Below are 27,414 nucleotides of genomic sequence, written 5' to 3'. Positions count from 1 at the left end.
AAAGTAACTTGACAGGCCACCGAGGATTTCTGGCAGCAAGGGGGATCAAAACAGGTTTGTTAAAGGATTAGAGATCTGCGATCTGCATTTTTCAGCTGTCTCCGTTGTGGTAACCGTCTTTCACCCAAGTTTGGCTGTCAACAAATGAAATGATTTAGAACCATACATACTTGATGCTTATAAGGCACTGGCCATGAGGCCCTTACACATGTCTATGCTTAGGAACCCATTTTCTCATGAACCGTTCCTCAGCTAAAAGCCTGGTCGCTTCCACAAGACAAAACTGTTCCATTAACTCGAAGTTTCTCTTGTAACACGCATCTCTCATTATTTCTCCCAAAGCGGCGGTCATCCATACCTGTTAACCCCTCTCATTAAAGACCCCTGCAGGGTCTGGAGGAGACACTGACAGGTTGCTTTGCATTAGCCCCCCAGAGTTTGCTTCTTCAGAAGCTTTCCACCCTGGCCCGTCTACTCCGACACCTATGCACCAGGATAAACGGTCCACATTTCGCTGACAGCAGGAGGTCTGGCAGAAACTGCCAGTGGTCACTGGCATTAATCTGATGCGACAATCATTACTGACCTGTCTCTCAGACTGAATAGTAGGTAGGAGTGACTAAAAGGCCAAGGCTGTGGTGCCCTGCATTTGAGGGGGCGGTGGGGAGGACGGAGCCGCTATGACAGACCAGGGGGAAATTGTGTGTGTGGGAAACAGCACTGGCCTCTCCAGAAGCCTGAGGGGACAAACACACCACAGCTGTTGCTGCCTGGATGATGATGCAAATAGCCAGAGTCCTGGGAAGCTTTCCCATATGTCCTTGCCGTCTCCCAGAATCATCGGCCGCGCTGGATTTCCTCTTTTGATTTGTCTCCAGTGCTTAAACTTGAGGGGGCCAAGGCAACCAAGAGAAGCACCATCACATAGCAGAAGAGAAGAATATTTTCCACTTGTAAAAATTGCAAATACATAGATGTATGGATGTGTGTATGTGTGTATGTATGTATGTGTGTATCTGTGTATTTATGTATATATATATAAAACAATAATAATGAGGTGACTTTTGTTTCCCTGAAATAAAGAGATAGTGTGTGCTGTAGTATCTCTTCTGTCCTGTGTGTGTTCTGCCGGCTCTCTGTGCGTCTTCAGTGATGCGTCACATGGTGAGGTGCGGTTATCGCAGCTCCGCTCTTCCAAATAGACCATTTTTTCTCCGGGTATTGCCGCGTGAGAAACAAGCACTTCTGGAGGAGCCAGATTTAGATCCTGTAACTTTTCTTTTTTTTGCTTTTCCTAGTTTTGCAGCAGAGGTTTTTTGCGCTCTAGGAATGGACAGCGCATCTATGTAGCACTTCACACGGATGTTTTTTTTTTTTTTGAATACACAAATCAGCCAAGAACTCCTCTGAATTGCTCTCGGAATTGCTGGCAGCTCCGATGTGTTGCAGCTGCAACAGCCTTAGTCTGAAACCTCTGGACGGGAGCCGAGAGCAGGTGACACATATCCAAATATGCGCGTAATTGGATTGCGCTGGCGAGGCGTCCCTTGCATCCCCGCCGGGATCACGTTGTCGTGATGTTCAATACTTCGGGAATTGAGTTCACTTTTAACAGGAAAGCGGATATTTCCGAAGTTATCAATGGCACCCTGGAGCTTCTGTACAACGTCCTCGTCCCCATTAGTCCCACGGCCATGTGGAACGAATCGTGCGGGGAGCAGCTGCTGGATTTCGGGCGCCCGGAGAAGATCGTCATCGGGGTGATGCTGGCGATCATCACGGCGGTCACCGTGATGGGCAACACGCTGGTGGTGATCGCAGTGTGCGTGGTGAAGAAGCTGAGGCAGCCGTCGAACTACTTGCTGGTGTCCCTGGCTGTGGCGGACCTGTCCGTGGCCATAGTTGTGATGCCGTTCGTAATAGTGACGGACCTCACCGGGGGCAAGTGGCTTTTTGGGGAGGTGTTCTGCAACATCTTCATCGGCATGGATGTTATGTGCTGCACTGCCTCCATCATGACCCTGTGTGTGATCAGCGTGGACCGGTGAGTTTCCAAAGTTGTCATGTGCACAGGAGCTGCCTCGGTGCTCTGGTCTGTCATCGTGCAGCGGGCGCCCGAAATTACGCATGCGGTGCGCCTAGCGTCTAACATGGCACGGAGAATAGACGTCCTTTTATGAGCCTCTCCAAACCACTTGAGCACACTGAGGGTGGGAACAGTTCAAGTGTCAACAGAAGTGATGAATTGTGATCGTAACGCATTATCAAACAAATGGGCGTTTTTACAGATGATTGCCCCTGAATGGCTCATTCCAGATCAACCGGCTGCTCGGATCATCTGTGCGTTCAAAGCCACTGATGTAGAAAATGAATACGCAAGAGTGCGATTCATTTACTGCACGCTTAATTAATTTGCTTGACCATGGGGCAGAGTTTCCTTCAGGCTGATTACGCATGTCGGATCATCGACCTCATAGTGGTTTCAGTTGCAATGCCACTGATACACTTAGCATCTACATTTCTGTTAAGGGCGCACAGCGCGACACTGATTTTTATCATTACAAGTACAAGTACATTGCAATAAAGTCAAATTAAACTCGGCTGAATTCACTGTGCATTTGTTGCAGCAACTCCCAATGCTGTTTTTCTGACTCACCACATAGGCTTACATAAATATGAGTCTTATTCAAAAATGACCCATGAAAGTAAGTTAACAAACAGCTCACACCTTGCCTCAACTTCTATATTTAAACTATGTGGGAAGTCAATCCTGAGTAAGGTCCGTTAAGACCCACATGCACACTACACAGCTCTTTGGATTCTGCGCTCACAATGTCAGAGCTGAGAGCTCGAGACAAATGAGACATGTCCACTGCTCCCCACTAAACCCCACAATGAATCAAGTGTTTTGGTGTCACCGTTCTGCCTCCGTAATCACATCTTGGTGTTGACAATCTGATTATTCCCTCACACTTGCCAATCAGGCGCTAGCGCACTCCAGAATCATGCACGTTTCACGCTCGTATATGCAGACGGGTAATCGTGTTATGGGGAAGGAAACGGATCACAGATATGCTGTGATGAAAGTGTGATGGCTCCAGTCAGCAACACTGGTTCCATTAGTCGGGTAGATGAAGACAAGCCCTTCGGAGGTCAGGTTAGAGGTCACAGTGATGACTGAAGACGGATGGACAGAGACCGTGGTGTTTCATCATTGGCCACTCAGTCTGATCATGAGCTGCCCACCAGCATGGAACCAGTTACGCAACGTCTGCGTGCGAAGGCAGGATTTACTGTAAGTGAAAGAGTGGCGCACCAGCTCCGTCAGGAGTCACAGGCCATTTTCTGTGATTAGAGATTTGAATTGCTCGTAGTATATAATCAGAAAGAACAAAAAACGGACCCACCTGTGATGATCCCGTCTGAAATGATAGAGTGGATGTTGTGACTGTGAAATAACACTCACACACACACACACACACACATACACGCACGCACCGAAACCACATCACAGGTCCAATCTCTGCCTTTGGCCAGACATAAGACTCAACTGGAGAATTTAAAATTATTTGTGTTTGTGCTCGTTTTCAGCACAGACAGTTGTGTGAACTGTTTTCGGTGATCTCCGTGAAATCGGACTTGTCCTCGTCTCTGGCCGGCGATTTCACAATGAGAATCACAGATACGTCATTACGGTGGGAATTGCCAATTAGACACACGATGAGCTTTGATTAGGGCTCGCTCACTGACATCTATGGGATACCCAAGGACATGCGTTGTGCAGTGAAGCAGAACAGTGTGGAGTGCCGCAAATGAGGCTTAGGGATTGAACAGGTGTGTTTTGGGGGGGGGGGCTTATACGGCCCCCCTGAGACGAGGCGCTCTACTGCAGAGAGAGAGAGAGTGTGATGCTGATTGTCAAGAACTCCTCGAGGTTTCTGGGCTGCGCTGTACAGTCTATGCCAATACGGGCAACCTGGTACGAGAGGAGTGGTCCCCAGGGTATGAGGGCCAAATAATTTATGAACCTGCAGCGTTTCGACCGGCTGGACACAGATGCTGTCGGAGCGACTGTTGTCGTCCCGCTTGAATAGACTTTCTCTTATATTCATCATCCAAATGGAGACCAGTTTAACCAGCCACAACTTGTTGTAAAAAGGTGCATTCAAAATATTCAAAATAATTATAATAATAATGTTGTAACATTACAATACACAGCCACCTAGATTAGGGTATTCGATACTAACTGTAATGTTATATTAAATGTAGGCAATTGGAATACAATTCTTCATCATGGTACATGTGATTTTACATCACGGCATCAATGCATATACAATGGGGCGGCTGTGGCTCCGGATGTAGAGTCGGTCGAACCGCCAACCTGAAGGTCGGCGGTTCGATCCCGGCTTCCCCCGATGTGTCCTTGGGCAAGACACTTAACCCTGAATTGCCTCTGGCGGCTCTTCCGGCAGCGTACTAATGTGAACGAATGTGATGTGAAAGAAAGCTGGGTAAACAGCAGCGCTGTCTGAATGTGTGTAAATGTGGCTTGTGCTTGAGTGGCCTATAAGAATAGAAAAGCGCCATATAAATACAGTCCATTTACCATATCATGTTATGACACTAATGCAAGAATCGTGTTAAAAATTCGAACTAAACTTTCCTGCTCATTGAATTGTAGCATTTCCCACGATGGCCTAAACCACCTGTAATGTCTTTGTACCCACTCCCTCTCAAAATACAAGTATGTATTATAGATATAATGGAGGTAACAAGTACCTTTCGACATATTCATCACCTTTCACTAAAAACATGAACAGAATAATCCCGCATTAATTTCCAATCTGAAAGTCCAACCCATTGACACTCCTTTACCAAAGCAAAACCTTTCCTTTTTAAAACTTGGTTTAGCGAATGTTCTCACTAAACAGCAGCGGGCTATTGGGACCATGTGTCGGTCACGTCGCAATGACTGCAGAAGGGCGGCATTGCCATTGATTCGGTGCTATATGTGGAAGTGCTGTGAAAGCCATGCTTACGGATGAGTACCCATTCGTCACCTCCGGCCTCTTTAAGTGGAGATTCAACGCTGCAAATTGAAGCGAACACCAAGCAGCCCTGAGCCAGTGCCATCGAAAAGGTCCGGTCTGAGTGTTGTCAAGAGAATAAAAGAAAAGTTATGTATCCAAGGTCTCTGGACTCGACTGATGTAGGTCTAGGACTGCTATTTCCATTAGATATCCCCGCATGCACTTTCAGCAAAGGCTTAGCTGCGTTCGTTCCCACTCTTTAAAAAAAAAGTTAGTATCTCTTTTGGCCGCAGTCAGAGAGTAATATGTTGTACGTTCAATAATTCAAAAGTCAAACGTGAATGATTTATTCACCACAGTGGGACGGCAGGGTAGTCCTTCTCTGTGGGTCCTCAGCCGTCTAAGAAAAGACAGTGCTGGGGGAATCGGAGGAGCTTGGTATAGCAGGAGACAGACACTGATTACATTTGCAAATCAAATAGAGCCTGGTTGAACTGCATGGGAACTTGTGATAGATGGATGGGATGTGGGGTCAAGAAGGAATGACGCATAAACCGCAGCAAAGCAAACTTCTCTGGCAGGGTTCAGACTAAATAAAATACAGTGTGGATGTGATTGCCGCCCTCAGCTCCTGTAGGGGATTTGAGGGAAGGAAATGTCCATCGCCCATTAGTGGCAGCGGGATTAGCCACAGCCTTCACATGCTCTGTGCCAACCGGTGTGTAACTGACGAGCCGAGTTCCCACGCGGCTCCCGCATCGACCTGCACTGTACACATGATCATCACTTTGGCGGGGTCAGCGCGCAAAAGTCCGTCCCAGGGGAAACCAGTGCTCGCTCGTTGTTCTCAACCACAACGGACGCGTTCGAACGTTGCAAGCCACTTCAGCTATATTTCACACGGAGAGGACGAACCATCCTCCTCCTCTTTACAGAGGACACGTCATTTTAAGTTTAAAACCGACTGTATCGCCGCCCATACCCTGTAAACAGGCACTTCTTCTCGAGGGAAAGCCGCTGTCAAAATATTCCATCGCACCATTAAATAAAAAATGGTGCGAGAATGCCTTTGGCAAGTTAATCATTGATACATGCTGCTTGTGCTGTCAACCGCAGCTCTGTTTTTGACTTTTACCACGCAGGCACATGAAGTGACAGACAAATTGTCCACTGATCGTGCGATCAGATGGGATGTGTGTGTGTCTGTGTGTGTGTGTCTGTGTGTTTGTGTGTGTGTGGGAATGACACCCAAAGGGGATCTGAAACGTTTGAGAGCAGAAACAGTCAAGAGAAGGAGCGCAACGTGATGGCGGCTGCTCGTTGTTTGTCTGTTGAGTCTGGGGTCGTCCTTTTACTCTTCTACCAGAGTATGAGTACGGTGTAAGCAACTAGTTTGTTAAAAAACAAATATAAGTTAAGTTGTGGCTTGGTACCGCACGTACGGCGGCCACAACAGGCGCAGCATGGCCCCAGCACGCTGCATTCACTGCAAGAGGAAGTATCCATATTTAGCAGATATTAAGTGTTCTGTCCACCAGCCGAGGACATGTGAGATGAAAATGAAAGACAAGCCATTACCAACAACATATACATATGCACAACGTTTTCTCATCCAAATGTTTATTAGCAGGAATCTTCATCTCTGAAATAAATTCTAATATAGTGCTATTTTAGAAAGTATTATATATATGTATATATATAATACTTTGTCAGAATGGCAGTATTCATTAAAATGTAAATTACACTCCAAGTCTCTTAAATTGCTGAATGTCATGTCCAAGTATTTTTTCATCCCCACAAGATCCTGCAATCTTGCAGATTATTGATAACAGATGTGTGGGTGAAGTGTCTGACTACCGCTCCAGACGTATAGAGGTCAATTGAGCCAGACTCAAGTGCACACACGTGCACGGTGTGGTTATTATCGTGCACCCCGTCTTTTTCGTTTGTCCCTGAATGTCCTTCCCTCTTCTAATTGCATTTCTGGTTCTGTTGTCTGCGGAGCGAACAAGGGCAGAAATGCGAAGAGTTAACTGAATGTGATAGGATATCCAAAACAAGAGGAGGAGGAAAAAAGCAAATCAAGAGCAACAGTCTCCTTCAAAACCTCGCCGCCCTGCGCGGTTCCATTCAAAGCAGTGGTTTTGTGTTAAATGCAAATGTCGGCATGCTAATATACTCATAATGATGCAAATGTTGAAAACAAGTTGTTAATTTTGACAATTGTCCCTCACAGATCTGTGGAGAGCTTTTGAGGGACACTCCACAGTGAGGGAAAAAGGTGACGGGGGAGAAATGAGACAATGCCTTCTGCAGAGAGGCTGGCATTATTTATGTATTCAAATAAAAAAAAATATATATATCTATTTCAGACTGCTACATTTGTTTAAACGGCACATAAATATTCTTCATTTTTTTCATTCATCGGTTGTCTTCGTTGGGAGCCACCTAAATCAGCCGTGCCCACAGTAGGTGAGCTCTTTCGCTCAGAACCAGATCCAGCTCAGCATCATGTAGTATTAATGGGACAAAATGCGGAAACACAAATATCCAGCCAAAGCGCTTTCACGGATGCAAAATGAGTTCATGAAGCGGGTTGTTCTGGCCTGCTCTGCTGTTGTTTCGAATCATTTGCATGTCCCCCTTGTTGGATGGAAACCAGCTGACCCCAATTTCATGTTTCCGTGGGTTTGAGGTAGTTTGAGGAACCTACGTGTGATATCTTTGGAAATCGATTGCCAGAATGCAGACACCTCGACTTCTGTTGCGCTGGCTTTATTTCAAGAACTGGCAGGAACATTACAACGTGATCGACGTGAGGCTGCGGCCTCTTACGGCTTCGGCCATAAACGCTCTGCACCCGACTCCCTACGGGTGGATTCGGATCGTCCTTCCTATCGTCTTTTCCTCTCTACTACTCCTTGACCCCAATGGAAAACGTCATGAGGTCAAGGAGAGGTGTCAAGGAGGATTCATAGGACTTAGGAAGAATCACACTCGACTTACACTACACTACGTCATTTTGCGACAGCGGATGTTATTGATGCGTCTCTCGTGTCTGACGGCTCAATCCATCATGTGTATTACCACCGCGTGACATCAGATGTAAATGCTTCATAGGCAACGTTAGCTTACATGATGACGTTTGCTCTTCTGGGTCATGTTCATATTCATATTCGTTTTACGTCCGTGCATGGCGCGTCACGTTAAATATCGCTGCCCGCAATGAATTGTGGGTCGTCTATTTCTCCTTTCCTTTCGCATAGGAAGGTCCAGTGTACCCTATGCTTAAGGAGATAGGAAAGGAAGCACTGAAGCACCTTTCCTATGCATTTAGAGAATCCGAACAGCTCTTATCGTGGCTGCCGATGAAATACTTCCGGGTCACTTCAAGATTTAGGAAACTTCCTAAGCAAATTTGACAATTCCACCGCACCCTATGTTATCCCTCTGAGTATACTGCTGGAGCCCTCTACTGGCCCTGGACCGCAATCACATTTAAACAGCCGCTTCATGACAACAGTCTTGACGAAACCAGTTTGAAACCTTAAGTTCCTAAAAAGGCTGGGGGAAACCCAATCATTATACGTCCGAAGCAGTATAGGTATGTTGCACTTTCCTCTGCGATTTGACAGGGAGGGTGACGGATTAGAAACCCCTCCATCGATAGAGATCTGAGTTTTCATTTTGCCTTTCCCCCGCTCGTCACCCCCTCCACCTAGCAATCTCCGGGGACGGGAATCCGAAAAGGGCAAAGTGCCGCTCGACTTGTGGCATAAATCCTGCTTTGTGTTTGGCATAACAAAGGTGGGGTCCATTATTCATCAAGATTGAACAAAGGGCCACTGAGCATTTACCAAGCAGAGAGATAATGGGTTTCCTGTTGATGGAGCCTAGCGACTGCAAACACACACACACACGCACACACACACGCACGCACACCATGCTGTGGATTGCAAATAATATGTTTTGAACATCTCGCATATTGCTGCCGCATAACTATGCAACTCAAGTTCTTGGCATTTGGCTCATCTGTGTGCATGAAGTGAATATTCATGTGGTCAATGAAATCTTTCTGTATGAATGGTCCCGGTCAACGAGAAGTTCACTTTTTTTTTAAGTGCACATTCACGTGTATCTATGTTTTTGCCTGGTGTCTCTGTTTTGAGCATAATGCTGCAACGCTCACAAAGGCAACGGCTCTTATACATTCATTTACTGTCTCATATTTCTCTCACGGTCACGTCACTCCTCATATAGGGGGGGATCCAAAAAGTCTGAGACCACTTTACCATTCAAGTGAATGGTTTTGTTTTGTCTTTTGTTCTCTTGCACTTGTCAGTTACTTCCAAACTCACTGGCCGAGAGCATTGCATGATGGACGTGTTCTTTGTGACTTTGTAGCTGAATTCCGACGCTTTGAAGTTGGTGATTTGACCCCCGGCACAGCGCATGGAGTTTGTATTCCTGCCGCAAAATGGCAAATGAGTTATGGAACCCTCATCGCTGCCAAACTGCCCTTGAGCAAGATACCGACGGCCAGACCTGACTGCTAACTAGGTCATTGCACTGTATGCGAGCCCTGTACTTTTTGAAATGTGACACACTGGGAATAAATAAAACTCCAATCATAAGCAATAGCAAATGCAATCCAGTGCATTAACATTGGGGTGACGGTTGACAGAGGCAGCTCGTTCTTGACCTTGGGAGCGGCAGTTGACTAAAGCGAACCTTGCCGCGAGAATCCGTCAGTGGCTGCTCTCGAGCCTTCGATGGAATCACACTTGGAAGTGCTCGGATGCTGTTGGACACTTTGTGGCGAGCGTGTTTTTGTCAGCTGCAGGCGCATCGTCGAACCACCTTTGCACGAGTCTTTTAGGACGCTGCTCTGTCCGTTAAACAACACAATAGCACACATTAAATGTTGAGCAGGCACAGAAAACTTAAAGACTGTAATTCTGTTAGCGTGTAGGCATTGACGGAGCTTGGCAGTGTTTGGTTTGGATGGTGTGGGGTGTGCCTGTGTCTATTTGCTATTGCTCTATGCCACCTCAAAGTTCAACTTCGTGTGTGAGTGTGTGTTGAACTGACTAGGAAATCCTGCTCTCTCTCCTTTATTTCCCCTTACGGCTCTGCGAATTGATTTTTGCCTGCTAGTTCTAAATGGCCACCGGGGTGAATGAGCATCGAAGGTCAGCCATCTCTCACCACACTCTGCCACAGGTGCCGATCCTTAATAATGCTCCCCATTGTCCAACGTTCGTGTTGGAACCGGTGGCCCGTGTTGGAACCGGTGGCCCGTGTCACTCAACGCGCTGTAGTACATGTGAACTTGGGGCCAATGATCTGGCCGGCGAGAGATGGACACAGATGAATGGACCACTGGGATGATGGTATTTCAAGAGAGACTTGAAGAGAAACGAATGAGTAAATTAGAATAGAATCACATTTATTGTGAACAGTAGGAATACGCCTTGACGCTCGGACCCCGGCACAAAGTACAACACCTTCGAGGCGGTCCAATGAACTAGGTACTTGAAGGGATAGTTCAGTGATTTTGAACTGGGGTTGTTTGAGTTGCCTCATGGAGACGGAGATCAGCGATGTCATTTCAAGGAGTTTGGAGGAGAAGTGGAAGTAGCGAAAGTCTGAGTCCCACTGCTCAAAACGTATTTTTTCGCCACATTTTTAAAGAGTTACCTGAAATAAAAAATATCCGTTCAATTGTACGCTTAAGGATGTATTTACTGATGTATATTCACTGCTTGCACGGCCAAGTCGCGCCGGTGCCGAGAATCAGCGTATCACTCCGCAAATACATGGCCGGAGTACGCGTGAAAAAAAAGTGCAAACTTAAACGTCTGTCTGGCGGCAAACTAAAGCATTGAAAAAAAGACATCCTTTGGGGTACATTTGAATGGATATTTTTATGTTTAGGTAACCTTTATAAATGTGTCGAAAAAGACTTTTTCCGGTGGTCCCCTCTGCAACAGTGGGACTCAGACTTTCGCTACTTCCACTTCTCCTCTGAACTCCGTAAAATGACATCGCTGATCACCATCTCCATAAGGTGACATATTAACTATGCATAAGTAACTCATACTACCCCACTTCAAAATCACTGAACTGTCCCTTTAATAAACAATGGTGACTTTCCACCGGAGCCGAGACACTGGTGGCGATGATGAGGAAGGGAGCACCGAGTTGGGACGACTCGCGGAGGGCTTCTGGTGGAAGGGTTTGATGGGACATGACCAGGCGGACACGAGGTGTTGCAGGGGTGTAGGACAGGTGGGTCATGCAGTGATGGGCAGTGTTGAAATGACAGCTGAATGGAAGGAGAGAGAAAGAACATTTTGAAGTGATTGGCTAAAGGGGAGTGTGTCAGGTTGCGTTTCGGGAATTAGGAGGCGTGCGCTTCATGTAGTCCACAGTAGTTTAAATAAACAGTTAAGATGCACTCACCTTCATTTCTTTTGCTGATTTTAAACTCATGGCAGTGTTCAGCACGATGTCTAGATGGACAGTTTCTCACCCGTCATTATGTGCACTGATTCGTCAACACAAAAGTGACCTTTATTTCACCGGATTAATATTATCAGCACTATGGCCTGGTTGTTACAGCTGTGTTTGCTCTCGTATAATGGTAATTGCTCGTCCAGCCTTCAAATGAGCGTGCACCGAGGTGAATCAGTGTAATACTGCGCATTGAAATCGGCTTTTTCCAGAAGGAAGAGTATGAATAACTTATTTCCACACTCTCGCCGCTCATGGGCAAGATAAACAGCATTGAAATTGCTCTTGTAATGAGTATTCCTGTCATCAGTCATCGCTTTTCGTCTGGTTGGTGTTCGCCGCTCAGACAGGAGCAGAGATTCCACCACCGTCATCTGTTGATGTTTATCACCTGGTGCAAAGTCAAATTACATTCAGTTTACCCCCTTCTGTCGGAAAAACAACAGTATCAGTACCGCTAATGTGAGCAACGAAGCTTCTATCACATTTTATTTAAATTATAATCTGGCATTAGATGAGAATAAAGTCATCCCATTGTGATACTTGATTTGGTTTATTGGTTGCATATTTTCCAACGACACAGCCAGCCTGTTCATCCAATCCAATCATTGGATTATCGCTGGCGTCCCCAGCAGTTGTCTATGAGCTCCTTCAACAACAAGGCAACTCAGGGTCCTTAACATAACACAGAAACAATGAAGAAAAGGTATGGGCGTTGAAAGAATTTGAATGATTTGATGCATCGGGGCAGATGGATTCCGTTTTATTTCTATGGAATTTGAGTCGATATTTGTGGCATTGTTTCCCATACTTGCATCTGCCTTTTGAAGAAACTCAGAAGATTTGAATTTGCAAATAAAACTTGTTACTTTGTGAACTCCTCAAATGAAGCTGAGGATATGTGCATTTAAAGTTTTCATATTTTAACAATTTACAGGTTCATTATTTGAATTTGGGCGTCTACAAGAATAAGTTTATTTATATTGTATCATATTTTTCCCTAGGCTGCACGGTTGTGTAGCGGTTAGGGCTGTCGCCTCACAGCAAGAAGGTCCTGGGTTCGGCCCTCCTGTGTGGAGTTTGCATGTTCTCTATGCGTGGGTTCTCTCAGGGTGCTCCGGCTTCCTCCCACAGTCCAGATTAACGCTCTAATGCTCTAAAATCACCATAGGTGAGAATGTGAGGGTGAAAAGGTTGTTTGTCTCTGTATGTTGACCAGGGTGAACTCGCTTCTCGCCCGATGTCAGCTGGGATCGGCTCCATCCCCCTCCGCGACCCTTAATGGATGAAGCGGTATAGATAATGGATGGATGATATCGTTCACTACTTCAGCATCTATTTTTCACCCTCTGTCTGAAACACTCCAGCTCCAGGCCCGCCTCCCAAAAAGCCCCGTCTGCTCTGACGGTCTGCTGGTCCACTCTTTTGTGATTAGTCCACCGTTAAGAGCCGGAGTTAGAAATGTCACTGCCATAATCACCCGTAAAAAACTGCTCTATCCGCAGTAACACTGGTGTCGGTTCTGCCATCCTGATTTGAACCAAACGAGTGCGAACAGCGTTGCATGACTCCCTATGCTGTGGACCTGACCTGGGATGTATGATAGGGGCACTTTAATTACAGTGGAAATTTGTGTATGATAAGGGCACTGAACATCTTTTCATGCATGTGTGAGGTAAGATAAGAATTCTGTTTAATAACAGCAATGTTTTGTGTTATTAATTATGTTTCATTCAATTCTAATAATGCTGTTCAACCTCATGGTATACGCCACATTCTGCTGATACAAGATTGAATATGAATGCCTCGCGGCTTTTCATGTTTTGTTGCTCGGTTTTTCAGCTCAATAAAAAATGGACAGATGAGATATGAACTTGAAAATGTGATTTATGATATAAAAAAAAAAATCTAATAGGTAAAAATCCTGTGGCTAAAATGCCAGACCGAATTCTAAGAAACCTTTTCTTCATCTTAAATGGTACAGGTATAGTTAAAAAAATATTGTGATATTTTCATGTCCCAAAAACGAAAGGTCACGAAGAGAATGGGAAGTGGAACAGAGCAGTCCTCAGTGTCTACTGACTCGGCAAACAAGATAGACACAACTCCTCCTCACTGTCCTTCTCCATTTGCAGAGCCACGGCGCGATGACATATAATGGGCTGTGCACCCGCTTCAGTTAGACTCACTGCTGGCTACGTGCCAAATTGAAAGAAAGCGAGTCGGCTCAAAAGAGGAGCTGCCTGTGGTATCCTTGGCAACAAAAAATATATATTTGTTTTTAAAAGGTCATGAGTAAAACCGGAGCGAGCAAAGAATTAGATTCATCCCCCCCACATCTGAGACGCCCTCAGAGCTTATTTCGTTTTTTCGAGGTGTCCTTTGAGAGAGTGGGTGCGCTCGGTGACAGGACCGAAGGGAAGGTGACAAAGACGGAGGGGCTCACGTCTTCACTCTCGCTCCATCACATCATCGTGACAGGAAAAAGGAGAGGGAGACCAGCACCGCTGGCGGATACTTATTCACCGTCCACTAACAGACTCGAGTCATTGTATGGCAATGAATAGAGGGAGCTGGGACTGTTTATTAATATGTGAGGGAGCTTTTTGAGATCTCGCCAAAGGGGTTGGGCAAATTTGTGGGTTATTACCGTGTTGCTGCGGTGGTCAGTAATAACACTATACATGCCAAATTAACGGATGAAGAAGTGTTCCGATCCTTTACTTAAATAAAAGTACAGATAGAGCAATTTCCCAATACTTCATTACAGGTAAAAATTCTGAAGTAACCGTACTGTACATAAGGTTTTGTCCCTCTATATATTATTATATATGCCACCATTAGATGACTAATACTCAGGCATCAGGGTGTCATCAGCATGTTACTGTTGCACCAGCTGGCGGTGGAGCGAGATTTACATACTTTATACACACTTTGACAAAAGGGACACCAGATAAATCAGCGGGGAGAGGAAAGAAGCTTTTCAGTTTATGGACTTTTCTTCTCTTCTTTGATTTTTGGTGAGATATGAGACACTGAAATGAAACCATGCCCGCGAGAAGTTTAAAGGGGAAAATCGCTAATTGGCCGAGATGTTAACTATACTCATTGACAAGTGAAATGTAACCTCGACCTCACACTGCTGCTTGAACACTTAGAAACCTCTGGTTTAATCTTTGACACTTTATTGTATTTTACAAGCTTGTTATACCGTTTTACTGTGTAACTAAAGGTGTCAAATACATTTTATGGAGTAGAAAGTGCAATATTTCCTTCTGAAATGTAGTGGGGTGGAAGTATACAATGGAAGTAAAAGGTTCAAGTACCTCAACATTGTTTTTAAGTACAGTATTTCAGTAAATCTACTTAGTTACATAAGTATATGACAGGCGTGCACACGCACAAATGCCATTTTCTCAAAAGAGAGAAAGGTCCGCAAAAGCAAACCTGGTCACCCCGGCTGCCTCCGTAATGGAAGTCCATTAAAGAACTGACAAGAAGCAGGAAATGGCTAAATGCTTAACAAACAGCCCCCCCCCCCCCCAAAAAAAAAGTAAATGGCGTAGTGAGGTAGATTAAATTCCACTACTGTGGACCCCAGTGACACAGGAAGCTGTGTTCTGTCTTAGTCTTATCCCTTTTGAAAAACATTCTGGCTTCGGGAAGCGGTGCCGACCACGCGCTGCAGCCAAAAGACCAGAGACACGAGGCGTGACGTCTGGTTGATCGAGTTGGCTTCCTTACAGCGTCGGTCCAAAATATAGCCTCTTTGTTGTAATGCATATGTATTTATGGGTGAAGCCATGGGAATTAAGGTAGAGAGAAAATCAAGAAACAGTGAGACTTGAAAACATTGCCGTGGATCATACAGGCAGAAAATATGGTTGTCAACATACTATAAAGAAGAGAACAGTTTTGTAGTATATAAATGCAATTTTTAGGAGACATAGTTTAACAAGAAGAGAATAAATCATGCATCATGCATTTTTCAAGATAATCATGATTTCAGAAGATGACTGTCTAGACTTTGTGTACACTGTTTACACTTAGTGTATTATGTGTGATGACTGAATAAAATCAATCCAATTCAATAAAAAAATTATACTGATAAAATTAATAGCATAAACATGTGTCCAGTATATAAGGCCTAGTTGCCTAACCTTCACCAAATAATTTACAGCATAACAGCACTCTTAGTTATTGTCAAAATGTATTCAGAAAATATAGTTTGATGATAACGTATCCGCCAGCAACGGTAAAAAACACTTAGAAGTAGTAAAGGAATGAATTGAGCCAACACTGTTATAGCACTGCTGTCCAGTGTGTGACAGATTGAGCAATAAGCCGCGGATCACAGATCAGGAACAACCTGAGAGCGCATTACAACTATCCTGAGGACCAGAAGAGCCGAGAATAGTTTCTGCGATGCCGCAATCCCGACGGCGAAGAGGTCAGAGCGCCGGCGAGAGGCGAGGGGCCAGATGACGCCGCCGGTGCGGCAGACAGTCAGTCGGAGGAGTGAGCTGGGAAGAGAACTATGTCAAATAATGTGTGTGACGGGAAGTTTATATCAAAGTAAAAATGAAAGGTACAAACTATAGTCAGCTCTGCAATGCAGTAGAGTCATTTAAAGATAGGGGGCAGGAAGTCAGTGGTGTGTTTGACAAAGAACTTTAAATAGAGAATAAAGTTGGTCCACAAAATCTGTCTACCTGCACCACGGGTTAGGGTGAATATTTACAGGTGCCAGATGATTCCTTAGCCGGGTATTCGCTAGACAACCATATTTTCTGCCTGAATTTATGAATTAATTATATTAGACACACACATTAAAAAATAATTTTAATTACAAATAAGCACTTGAAGCGGTTTTATGCCCATTTGATTAATGTTCATGTACTGTATTAATTCTTGCACTTTTGAGTAATATCTTCATGGTTGAATGCACTTGTTGCAATGTAATGTAATGTAATGGGTGCTGCTGCCACTAAGACCCAAATGTCCAGAGCATGTTTTTACAGTTTTGAGTATGATTTTAATAGATTCGGACAGAGCCAAGTTAACTGTTTACCTCTGTTACAAGTCATGATGCTAAACTAACCAACCACTAGCTCCAGCTTCATAGTAAATATAGAGGGATAAATGTTTTATGTAATGTGGTGTCAGTCTTTTCATCTAACTTGGCAAGAGAACAAATCATTATTTCCCCAAAACGCTCAACTACCGCTAAAACAGAATTTGACCCGTGACCGGCGGGACGTGTGGAGATGAGAAAGTAAGCAGGCAATTAATCTCCGAACTTCTCTTGGAAGGTCTTTTTCTTTTTACGTCTTACTCAACAATTGTACTTCTGTTCATTTTTGTATGAATACCTCCCATGAAACACTGCACAAAAGTCACTCGCATTTAAATCTCCTCATTATCACGGCAGCCTTTTCAAACCCACCTTCGAGAGTGGTCATTTAGATCAGTGAAACCTTTGCCTTCAGACGTGGTTAGATTACATGTTGAACAAAAAGTTTATTTTGAGTAAACCCCACTTGGAGTTTTTCGCTGCTCAACAAAGCTCCTCAAACTGTCGTCTGTGAGGGGAGCGTTTCTATGTTCCCTCAACCCTCTGTTCCCTCAATCCTATGTTCCCTCAATCCTATGTTCCCTCAGCCCTGTGTTCCCTCAGTCCTGTGTTCCCTCAACCCTGTGATCCCTCAATCCTATGTTCCCTCAACCCTCTGTTCCCTCAATCCTATGTTCCCTCAATCCTATGTTCCCTCAGCCCTGTGTTCCCTCAGTCCTGTGTTCCCTCAACCCTGTGATCCCTCAATCCTATGTTCCCTCAACCCTGTGTTCCCTCAATCCCATGTTCCCTCAACCCTGTGTTACCTCAACCCTGTGTTACCTCAACCCTATGTTCCTTCAATCCTATGTTCCTTCAATCCTATGTTCCTTCAATCCTATGTTCCCTCAATCCTATGTTCTCACATTTCTATGAAATTCCCCCCATCAAAATTAGGCCATATGTCCCTAACCCTTACCCAATTCCTACCCTAACCCAAACCCAATTAATACAAGGTCACACGTCCAAAACATAAAATATGACCAGGCTGTGTGGGCTGAGGGAACATAGGGCCTAATTATGATGGGGGCAAAATTTCATAGAAATGAGGGATCATAGAAATGAGGGAACATAGAAATGAGGGAACATAGAAATGAAGGAACATAGGATTGAGGGAACATAGAAATGAAGGAACATAGGATTGAGGGAACATAGAAATGAAGGAACATAGGATTGAGGGAACATAGAAATGAAGGAACATAGGATTGAGGGAACATAGAAATGAAGGAACATAGGATTGAGGGAACATAGAAATGAAGGAACATAGGATTGAGGGAACATAGAAATGAGGGATCATAGAAATGAGGGATCATAGAAATGAAGGAACATAGAAATGAAGGAACATAGGGATGAAGGAACATAGGGATGACCCATCTGTGGGTGTAATGCACAGTCATCGACTGTGGTTATACTGAATTACAGTAGCTTGTGTTGTGTTGCTGCCGCATCTCTTCTATAAACCATAAACTGCTCTCATCTGTTGCGTAGAGCCTGTAGGCTATTTGCTCTGTCGTCCAAGGACACCCAGCCGGATGGACACGCCGACTGTCGGAGGAGGGAATCCGTTTATCACCGCAGCACTAATCGTTGCCCATCATTTCCATTGCTGTTGGAGCCAGTAAACCACCAATAGGGACAGGTGGCGTGCTGCGCTGAAAAGGCCATAAAACATCCACACTGATGCGTTACAGCGATCAGGAAGAAGCAGAACAGACGCCATAAAGGCACAGGCAACAAAACTCAGATGTGTGGATGCACTGTGTGAAGTTAAGTGTGTCTTTCGAGGACACAATAAATTCTATAAATAGCTCAAAATGTAGAAAAGCTTACAGTAGTAAACCTGACTTTTATAGGAAGCCCAGATGTCTTGAATTGAAGTCTCTGGCTCGTCACTCATCTAATCTCCTCCAACCCCCAGATTATTCCAAAACATCATTTTCTAATATACAGTCTAATGTAAAAGAATATATGACTATATGAATATCACCTTGCATTGTCAAATGATTCTGTATTTGTGATTGTCACATTAGTTGACAACATGTTGTCTCTGTATTAGTCTTGCGACATCAGTACTTGTGCCATTCATTGTACTATACCGTTGCTTGCTGCTTTTGGCAAGATGCAGGTATGCGTTGTGATAAAGCTACGTCGTCGAGTAGAACATTTGCAATTTCTCTATTCCTCCTTGATGCAGAAATAATTGAATCTGTTGAGCAATTGATGAATGAATGAATGACTGTTGAGCAATTGTACGAGGATGAGAGGGACGAGTATGATGACCTTTAGCTTACACTCTCGTAAATCTGATTTTATACTTCTCCACGAATCAAATCTTAGACTGGAAAATATGGGAAGACAACTCTGCTCAAACAGTAGCCTACTTTTCATTTCGCAATACGATATAAACATACATCATAATAATAATACTGTGTGTGTTTTTGTAAAGTGGGTTAAGTGACAAGTACGGACTGATATCTGGTCACATCTTCAACATCTGAATATTAACCATGTGTACTGATATTAAAAACCAACTCTCATCCAAGAGGCTTCTTCAGTTTCTAATTAAGTTGTGGTGAAACTCGAGTATTTAACCTCTGCGGAGTGTGTGACCTCCTCCCTCCTCCGCTCCGTGAGGGATGGTAAGGGATTTGGACATTTCATTTGACATTTTCTCTATTTGGAGATTTGGTTAACCCCAGCGACCATTAAACAAACCCACGGCTCAACACAGGTGAGCGAGCTCCTCAGGGCAAGACTCAGCTTTTTAACAAGGGGCACTTTGAAGATACAGATGTACGTATTTGAGTGAAGGAATCCGTCTATTTTAGAATAGAGGAGGAGGCCTGAGACACCATCTTCCTCCCACTTACAATGCTGTCCTTTCATCTCTTCCCAGGAGACTCAAAAACCTTTCAAACTTCTCCCCTCGTGGCCCCCAAAACACAACAACAGGTCGACCCTCGTCGCACTAGTTCCAAAGACTGTCCTCGACACAGTCTGGAGCATTAACAAGCACCGCCCACACTCCACAGGCGTTAAATATTGGATTCACCACAACCTACTTCGAACTGAAGGAGCCTCTCGGATGAGAGGTGAGACGTCTTCAGGAAACGACAAGTTGCTCCGGATTCAACACCCTGGTGGATAACTATGACCTGGACGAAGAAGAGAATCTACCGGCACGTCCACCGGGGCTCCCTCACAACGCAAGAAGTGCCCACAGTGTATTCACAGACTATTTGACACCAGACTGACCGAAGCTCGCCGCCCCTCCGACGGATCCGAGGGAAGAAAGTGCGTCTGTTCGTGGATGACTCAGTTGGGTTTATGTAAGAGTCTAAATGAGATTTAAAAATAGGAAAAGCTGCCGCTGTTATTTTACTCACCCGTTCCGACGCGAACCCGAGCAGAAGTAGGCGAACAAAACAGAACCTGACACAAACAGGTGCAAGTTCGTTCGAGCCAAAAGAAAAAAGAAGAGTACGGCTGAATTCCGCACGAAAAACCGATGGGGTTTGCTTCTTTGCTCCTTGATGCTGAGGAGGAAATCACAGCCCGGCTCATGTTGTGGCTCGATTTCCGTCTCACAGACGTTACCTCGGAGAGCTGAGGCGTTCCCTCAAGGACTAGGGGTTGTCTGATGTCGGAGAAATCCCAGCACTCTCGCTAGACAGAGCTGGTACTCCCCAGTCTAGGGCAGTCGAGAATAATCGGTGATGATACCTTCAGAAATTAAAAAACACTGCTTTTATTTTTGCCTTCATTTTTTTTTGCTTTATTTTTGGGTCAAGGGTTGGTCCGACTGGTGGTACCAGCCGAAGAAGCAGAACATTGTGACATTTTTCTCAGATTTTGAAGAGATAATTCTTCAACAAAAACAGTCTGATTTCAGGGAATGTTGGCATATCTATGCCCACACAAATAGACTGCCACAAAAAAAAGATATTCTCCCTTTAATGTAAATTACTCATGCAGAGGCTAATTTTGGATCTCCCTGCTGTGCAATGACATAGGAATTATAAATGCCTCAGTAGTGAGATGAATGAGTTCGGATTCTCCGGTGGAAAGTTTCTGTGCAACGAAACGTAAATTTGGCAGTCTTCCCTCCTCCCCTGTCACTTTCTTTCGGGGGGGGGGGGGACGGGACATGCTCTAAATTTACCACTCCGCTACCAAACCCAGTGCGGCTTGGTAAATTTTTCACCGTGTGTCCACTCTCGAACATAAAAAGGTTTCAGAGTTGCTCCGGGAGATGACTGAAGACTTTGCACGCCGGGGCCAGTTATAGTTTTTCGGAGTATAAAAATACTTCACTCTGCCCTTGACTGGAAGTCTCGTGGAAGTAACGGAATCCTCCATTAGCTCGGGCTCACTGTTTGTCTGTGCCTGGGTAAACCCCCCCGAGGGCCGCTGCCGCTGTGGATACGTCCCAAATCCTCCAGAGATATGAAAAAATCTAAACAAAAAAACTCCCTCTAAACTCTCTGCATGCCTCAGTGTTGCTGTGAAGCACATGATGTTTTGTGGAAGGTGATTCTAATACGTTGCCACTTTTTAGCTTGATTCTGTTTTAAATATGCTGTGTATTTTGTATAATGCACTGCAATTGTACTGATTATGCATTTAAAATTGAATTAATCAAATATTACAGATACCAATCTGTTGAATTAATGAAAAATCTCAAACGTTTGTAATAAAATCCACATTTTTGTAATACCAATGGCTCAAACGACACAGTCACTTGTAGTGATTTGTAGTCAGCTGTCCTCAGATTTCAGGATCTTTGAGGGGGACAGAGATGCATCTGCACAGAGCTAATGCTAACATTGTTCTGTTCAAGTCAAGTCAACTTCATTGTCAATAGTTGCAAATTATTAATTTGCAAATAATTATCAATATTGCAATTATTAATTGGAAATAATAATTGCAATATTGTTCCAGACATACAGAGGAATTGAAAAAACGTTCATCTTGGACCCACGGTGCAATAGTACAAGAACAAAAAGCAAAACAGAAGATAAGACAAGTAATATATACAATAAATAATTTGTAAATAGTGCAAAAGTAAGAGTAAGGCAAAACCACACAGGATAGAAAAGATAAAGAAAATTGTCTGTTGGCCGAGTGTGTAAATAAACTGTTTGCTGACAATTATTTCCGCTGCAACTTCGACGCTGATAAAAGGCCACTTGTGTATACAGCTTGTTTCCAATAATAATAATAAAAAGATTAATTTACAGTCGCACCTTACATTTTATTTTCCTGTTCTTTGTATAGTCGCATATTATGCATATTTCACATGTTGTACTTAGTTGACTGCAGTGCTTTGCTTTTAGGTTATGTTTGTCTTTATTCACCTCATTTTTTTTTGTGCTCATTAGTATACCTTTCATTTACGCTGTATTGCCTCACAGATATCAGCAAAGTTTAATCTCGCCGTGACAAGACACACGAGGTAAAACCAACGTCGGTCCCGCAGGTGATCAAAACAGCCCATCCCGCTGAAATACATGCAGGGGAGCGGTGTGATGAAGTGTTGATATACGTGCTAAATTATCCAACCGGGCAGTTGTTTGTCCCTCGCAGGGACCGTGAAACCAGTTCGTTCCCAACGAGAGTGCATCTGCGAAAAAAGTTCTGCTTTCTGAAGGTTCCGAGGATGAGTCATAGCTTGTTGAAAACTTCCCCTTCACTCCACACAGACGCACAAATATCTTTCTCACAACCATCGTCATGACTGAAGAACACACTCAGAGAGGAGTGCTGCATTGCCGACTATCCATCATTAAGGATTCCCACAGCGTGTAGTGTACCCATCTTGGGGATGTGTTCCCCCCGTAAGGCTTAAATACATCTTGACTGAGAGTTGTAAGCAGGGCAGAGCAATGGTTGGAGGGATTGCACTTGAATAAACAGTAGTCATTATGTATTATTCACTGAGCACGACTGACCTGAGCCAAGGGATGTTCAAGAAGGGCATGGTTACAGAGTGTGTCATCTGAGTTCACATGGGAAGCGCAAAGTTACTGACCGCGCGTATGATTTGAGATGTCTCAGGAAATGTATTTATTTTACAAGAATGATTCTTGACATCACTTATGAGTTTATTTTTTGACAGATACCCCCACGGTGGCGTCAGTAAAGTATTACTGGAATGAATTTCGTAGTGGTTTTGCCATTAAGCATGTTTGAAAACCAACTGTGCGTTAAAAGGCCTAATCTGACTCTTGTCCCACGGACAACTCCTGTGTATGCTGTGGAAACTTTAAAGCCCCCCGTGTTAACATACAGCAACATTTTCAGACCGGACACGTGTAAAAGCTCGACACCTACTTAAATAAAGTGAAAAGAATCCTGCCCAGGCTGACTGAGCTGCACTTGATTTCCAGGCTGATGTGCCGATAGCATCACCGGTGGACGACGAGGCGAATTGGCCAGCGCTCCCCGAAGCTTTTTATCTTGTGATTAACTATGGAGTGAAAAGATGAAAAATACAGCCTGGAGTCTCAGATACACAGCTTTCAACAATGGCGCGTTTGATGCCGATGAAGGCTGCGGGCAAACGGCCAAAACACACTGAGATGCGCGCACAGATTTATCATTTTGATGAGAACGGTTCCTATACCTTACCGGTTTTGTACAAATCCAAGCCTCTCACACCTCACTTTATCTTTATGTTTTCCGCCACCTGCCATTTGACACAACTAAGCCGCCTGTTCTGATTGATAGCTCCCTCACTACTTGATCAGCTCTCCCAAAGCCAAAGAAAAAGCAGCTAATTGCCCACCAGGCAACGACGGAGCCTGTGACATCTCATTGAAAAAGCTTGTCTTTGAAATGAGTGGACACAAATATAATGCTCCTGCACTGCACTTAATCTTGATGAAAACAAAAGAGTGCCTGGGAGCGTTATATGTGATGAGTTAATTACTATCCCTCACACTGTATTTAAGTGTTTTGCAGAAAAGTATCAAGGCAGCTTCAACTGCTTTTTCGCCCTGTGTTGAAAAGCCGCCTGGGCCTTAGCAGTGACACCTTTCTTGTCTTCCTTCCTTGCAGATACCTGGGGATCACGCGCCCTCTCACCTACCCGGCACGGCAGAACGGCCAGCTGATGGCGAAGATGATCCTGGGAGTGTGGCTGGTGTCCGCGTCCATCACGCTGCCCCCTTTCTGTGGCTGGGCCAAAAACGTCCACACGGCCGGCGTGTGCCTCATTAGCCAAGACTTTGGCTACACCATCTATTCCACGGCGGTGGCCTTTTACATCCCCATGCTGGTCATGCTGGTCATGTACTACAAGATCTTCAGGGCGGCTCGCAAGAGCGGCGCCAAGCACCGCTTCACCGACCTCACGCGCCGCGAACGCCTCGAAACTGTGGCTAATGAGGCGCTGCGCATGCAGGGCCTGAAGCCGCCAGGTGTGGCCGAGGAGTGCGCCGCCCTGTCCCGCCTGCTGAACCGTGAGCGCAGGAACATCTCCATCTTCAAGCGGGAGCAGAAGGCAGCCACAACGCTGGGGGTCATCGTGGGGGTCTTCACTGTGTGCTGGCTGCCCTTCTTCATCCTGTCCACTGCCAGGCCCTTTATCTGTGGAGTGGAGTGCAGCTGCGTGCCCATCTGGCTGGAGCGCACGCTGCTCTGGTTGGGCTACGCCAACTCCCTGATGAACCCCTTCATCTACGCCTTCTTCAACCGCGACCTGCGCTCCACTTATCGCGACCTTCTGCGCTGTCGTTATCGCAACATCAACCGCCGGCTGTCCGCCGTGGGCGTGCACGAGGCCCTCAAGGTGTAAGGCAGGGTACATCCTGAGAATGGACAGGTGGGGCACGGTGGCCTTGTACACTTGGTGCTCAAAGGGCGACATGAACACAGCAGGCCTGTAGATAAGACGCAGACTGACGGAACCGGAGTCGTCGTTGATGGATCCCTGGCCCCTCCACAAGGACAGAGAGACAACACAATCAATTCAGCGAGTGTGCGATCCAGTTATTCTATTTCGGAGAAGAAAATCACTGTGCATACTTCAGTCGACGCTGCTTTTTTTGTGCATATGTCACAGTTCTGTCTGGGCTCCGGAGCTATATAGTGGGATAATGAAGCGACAATGGAAATGACATGTGAGCACGATCAATCATCCTAGGGCTTTCACGGAGAACAGAAAGCAAATTGATTTCTGTACAATGACAAATTGATGTTTGATAAGTTAAAAAAAAACCTTGTTTGTGCACAATTACTTCTGAGCATCTTCTTCATAAGGACGCCGCAGATTCCTTTCAAACAGGAGGCGGCGAACACTTCGAGGTCTATTGCGATTTTGTGCCAGGATATTGTTTATGTCACGTTATCTCCAGTCATAGCTTTTTCGGCACGGTCCTCTCACCAAGTTTAACAGGGGCACTTGTTTCACAAATGTTTCACCATGTGGTGATGCCAGGTGAATGGAGGCGGGTGGAAAATGGTGTGAAAAGGAACATTCTCCATTCACGAAATCTCTGTGTTTGTTGCCATGAAAAGAAACTGAAAGTATTCGATTGCAGTCTGCATGAAACATGTTTGTCTTACATGCCACCGTATACATAAATCAAAAGGAGATTTTGAATAATGAACAACAGCTTGGGCAGAAGCGTTTCCATGTCTAACTAAAAATACTTAATCGCGAGGTCCAAATTGAATATGAAGTCAATGGTGTATGTGTCAGGAACCGAGGTACCGTGGACGTTGTCTTGCCTCGAGCCGTTCCATTCCTCATTCGGCCGCTGACCTTCTCGGTTGATACAGCAAACTATACCTGCTGAACTCTGCAGTTTAACTTTGAGAATTGCCCCTCAGACTCTCTCACTCCACCGGTTGTGACAAGGTGTTTCGACCCCCCCCCCCCCCCCCTCTAGAATTAGGACGTGGTCCCTTCCCTCCTGGCTACACTACGATTTGAACTGTCCGGTGACCTGTTTAGAATCCGTGTCAAGTGTCAAACAGTCGAGCAAGTGTGCGCTTTTTTTCTACCTCAATTTTTGGAGAATATTGTGCATTTAATTCCAAACAGTTGTACCGCTGTCTTCACCATTTTTGTAATTAACTGCTGTTTTATATTGTGTTAGATTGATTCTGCCTGTGTGTTTTCTCTGTTTGAAGGCTTTGTCATCACTTTCGGAAGAACAAGCTGGGGGGGGGCAAAGCAATTTCACACTTTGTAAATAAAGAAACACTTGATTAAAATACCACTGTGGCCTACACTGGCAATGTCAGATGATATGTTCGGTACGTTCAAGCAAACTGGTTCAGTACGTTGTAGTTGTATTTTTTCAAAACAGGAGACAATCCACACGGGTCCCCTTTAGCTTTCGAGCTCCGCAGAGCACATCCTCATCAAGAGCCTGATGTGCACACTTTGTTGTACAGAATTCGTCATCCTCGCCGACGAGATTGATAGATCCATCGCGAGGAACAAAGCTGGAAAGCATTCGAAAACACCAAGGGCCGCCGTGTTACCGCAAGGACTATGGGGACTCACTTGAGGATTGTGACCCAGAAGAAAGACGCCTGCTCGGAGCTAAATCTTTAATTCAGAGCCTGGGTGACAGCCGTCTGCCTGCTTTCATGACGGGAACTGTCCTGTAGAGACGACGATGAGGTACAGTCTGACGTCTGGGATGTGTCGTGCCTCGTGGTCAGGAGGTGTACTGCAGATACTCAAACCGGTGGGGAATTAGTCATGCGCAGCGTCAAAAGTGAAATAGTATTAAGCATTAAGGGTGTGTCCTAATCCACCTCTGGGCTTTAACGGCAGAGAAGAGAAAGGTTGCGGTCGAGGCACAAGTATTGGACCGGTACCAACCGGTCAACATTATCATCATATCAAATCCTCAAAGGTCACTGCTGTAGGGGATGCCAAGCAATTCCCAAGTCCTTCAGTGGAAAACCTGTCAGGCATTTTATTGTTGAATAAATGTGAATCTGATGGTTTGCGTCATTACAACATCTGCGCGTGTAATGCCCAAAAAGATCATGGCCAGTTCAAATCTCCAAAACTGTTTAAATATCTCATAATATAGTATTCCAGAAATCATCTGCTCGTTTGGGTTGGCGGTACACTTGGCCATTTGCGGCATGTTGCCGTCTGCCGTGTGATACGGCGGGACGGTTCCCAAATAGCGCATAAGGAGGCTTCTAATTATACTTCTCATTCTCCTGATGAGTATCTCTCTAAGTCCACTCCACGCGGTTACATAATTCCGTTCGAATCCAGCAACAATAACAACAAAAAGGGTCAAAATCTATTTGAACGGGGCTTCGTGGCCAAAAGTGTGTTCGTCCGGGGGCTGCTGCCGTGATGTGAAAATGTTTGAAACTCCCCGAAGTGGAGAGCAGGAACACGGCCTCATCCAGCCTGTTGACATTTGTTTTAGCACTTGAAATAGCGGGCAGCCCAAGTGGACTTTGTGTGCGTCTCCCCGAAGACGTCCAGTCTCCCAGCAGCCATGTCAACAGGCGTTACTCTCAGGGAGTGAACACCACCGTGCCAGAGAGTAGCGCCGGCTCCCGCAGACGTCAGTGTGGCTCGCCTCCTGCCTCCTGCCTCCTGCCTCTTGCCTCTTGCCTCTTGCCTCTTGCCTCTTGCCTCTTGCCTCTTGCCTCTTGCCTCTTGCCTCCTGCCTCCTGCCTCCTGCCTCCTGCCTCCTGCCTCCTGCCTCTTGCCTCTTGCCTCTTGCCTCTTGCCTCTTGCCTCCTGCCTCCTGCCTCCTGCCTCCT

The 27,414-nt window shown here is 45.2% G+C and overlaps 1 protein-coding gene across 1 annotated transcript; it reads left to right on the top strand.

The window, feature by feature from the left end:
• Positions 1 to 1,068: 1,068 nt before the first annotated feature.
• On the top strand, positions 1,069 to 25,863 carry htr7c (5-hydroxytryptamine (serotonin) receptor 7c). Its single transcript, XM_035638817.2, has 2 exons — positions 1,069 to 2,044; positions 23,719 to 25,863. Exons 1-2 carry the CDS (start codon positions 1,578 to 1,580, stop codon positions 24,455 to 24,457), a joined length of 1,206 nt encoding a protein of 401 aa, XP_035494710.1. The 5' UTR covers positions 1,069 to 1,577; the 3' UTR covers positions 24,458 to 25,863.
• The last annotated feature ends 1,551 nt before the right edge of the window (positions 25,864 to 27,414 follow it).

This window comes from Scophthalmus maximus, chromosome 3 (genome assembly GCF_022379125.1).
Source record: "Scophthalmus maximus strain ysfricsl-2021 chromosome 3, ASM2237912v1, whole genome shotgun sequence".
NCBI lineage: Eukaryota > Metazoa > Chordata > Actinopteri > Pleuronectiformes > Scophthalmidae > Scophthalmus > Scophthalmus maximus.
Note: the sequence above shows the minus strand (reverse complement) of the source record. Positions and strands in the feature narration are given on the sequence as shown.

Excerpts from the sequence above, each read along its gene's own strand:
- htr7c (XM_035638817.2), top strand. The coding sequence starts at position 1,578 with ATGTTCAATACTTCGGGAATTGAGTTCACTTTTAACAGGAAAGCGGAT. Across the intron at positions 2,045-23,718 it reads TGTGTGATCAGCGTGGACCG|ATACCTGGGGATCACGCGCC; the intron begins GTGAGTTTCCAA and ends CCTTCCTTGCAG.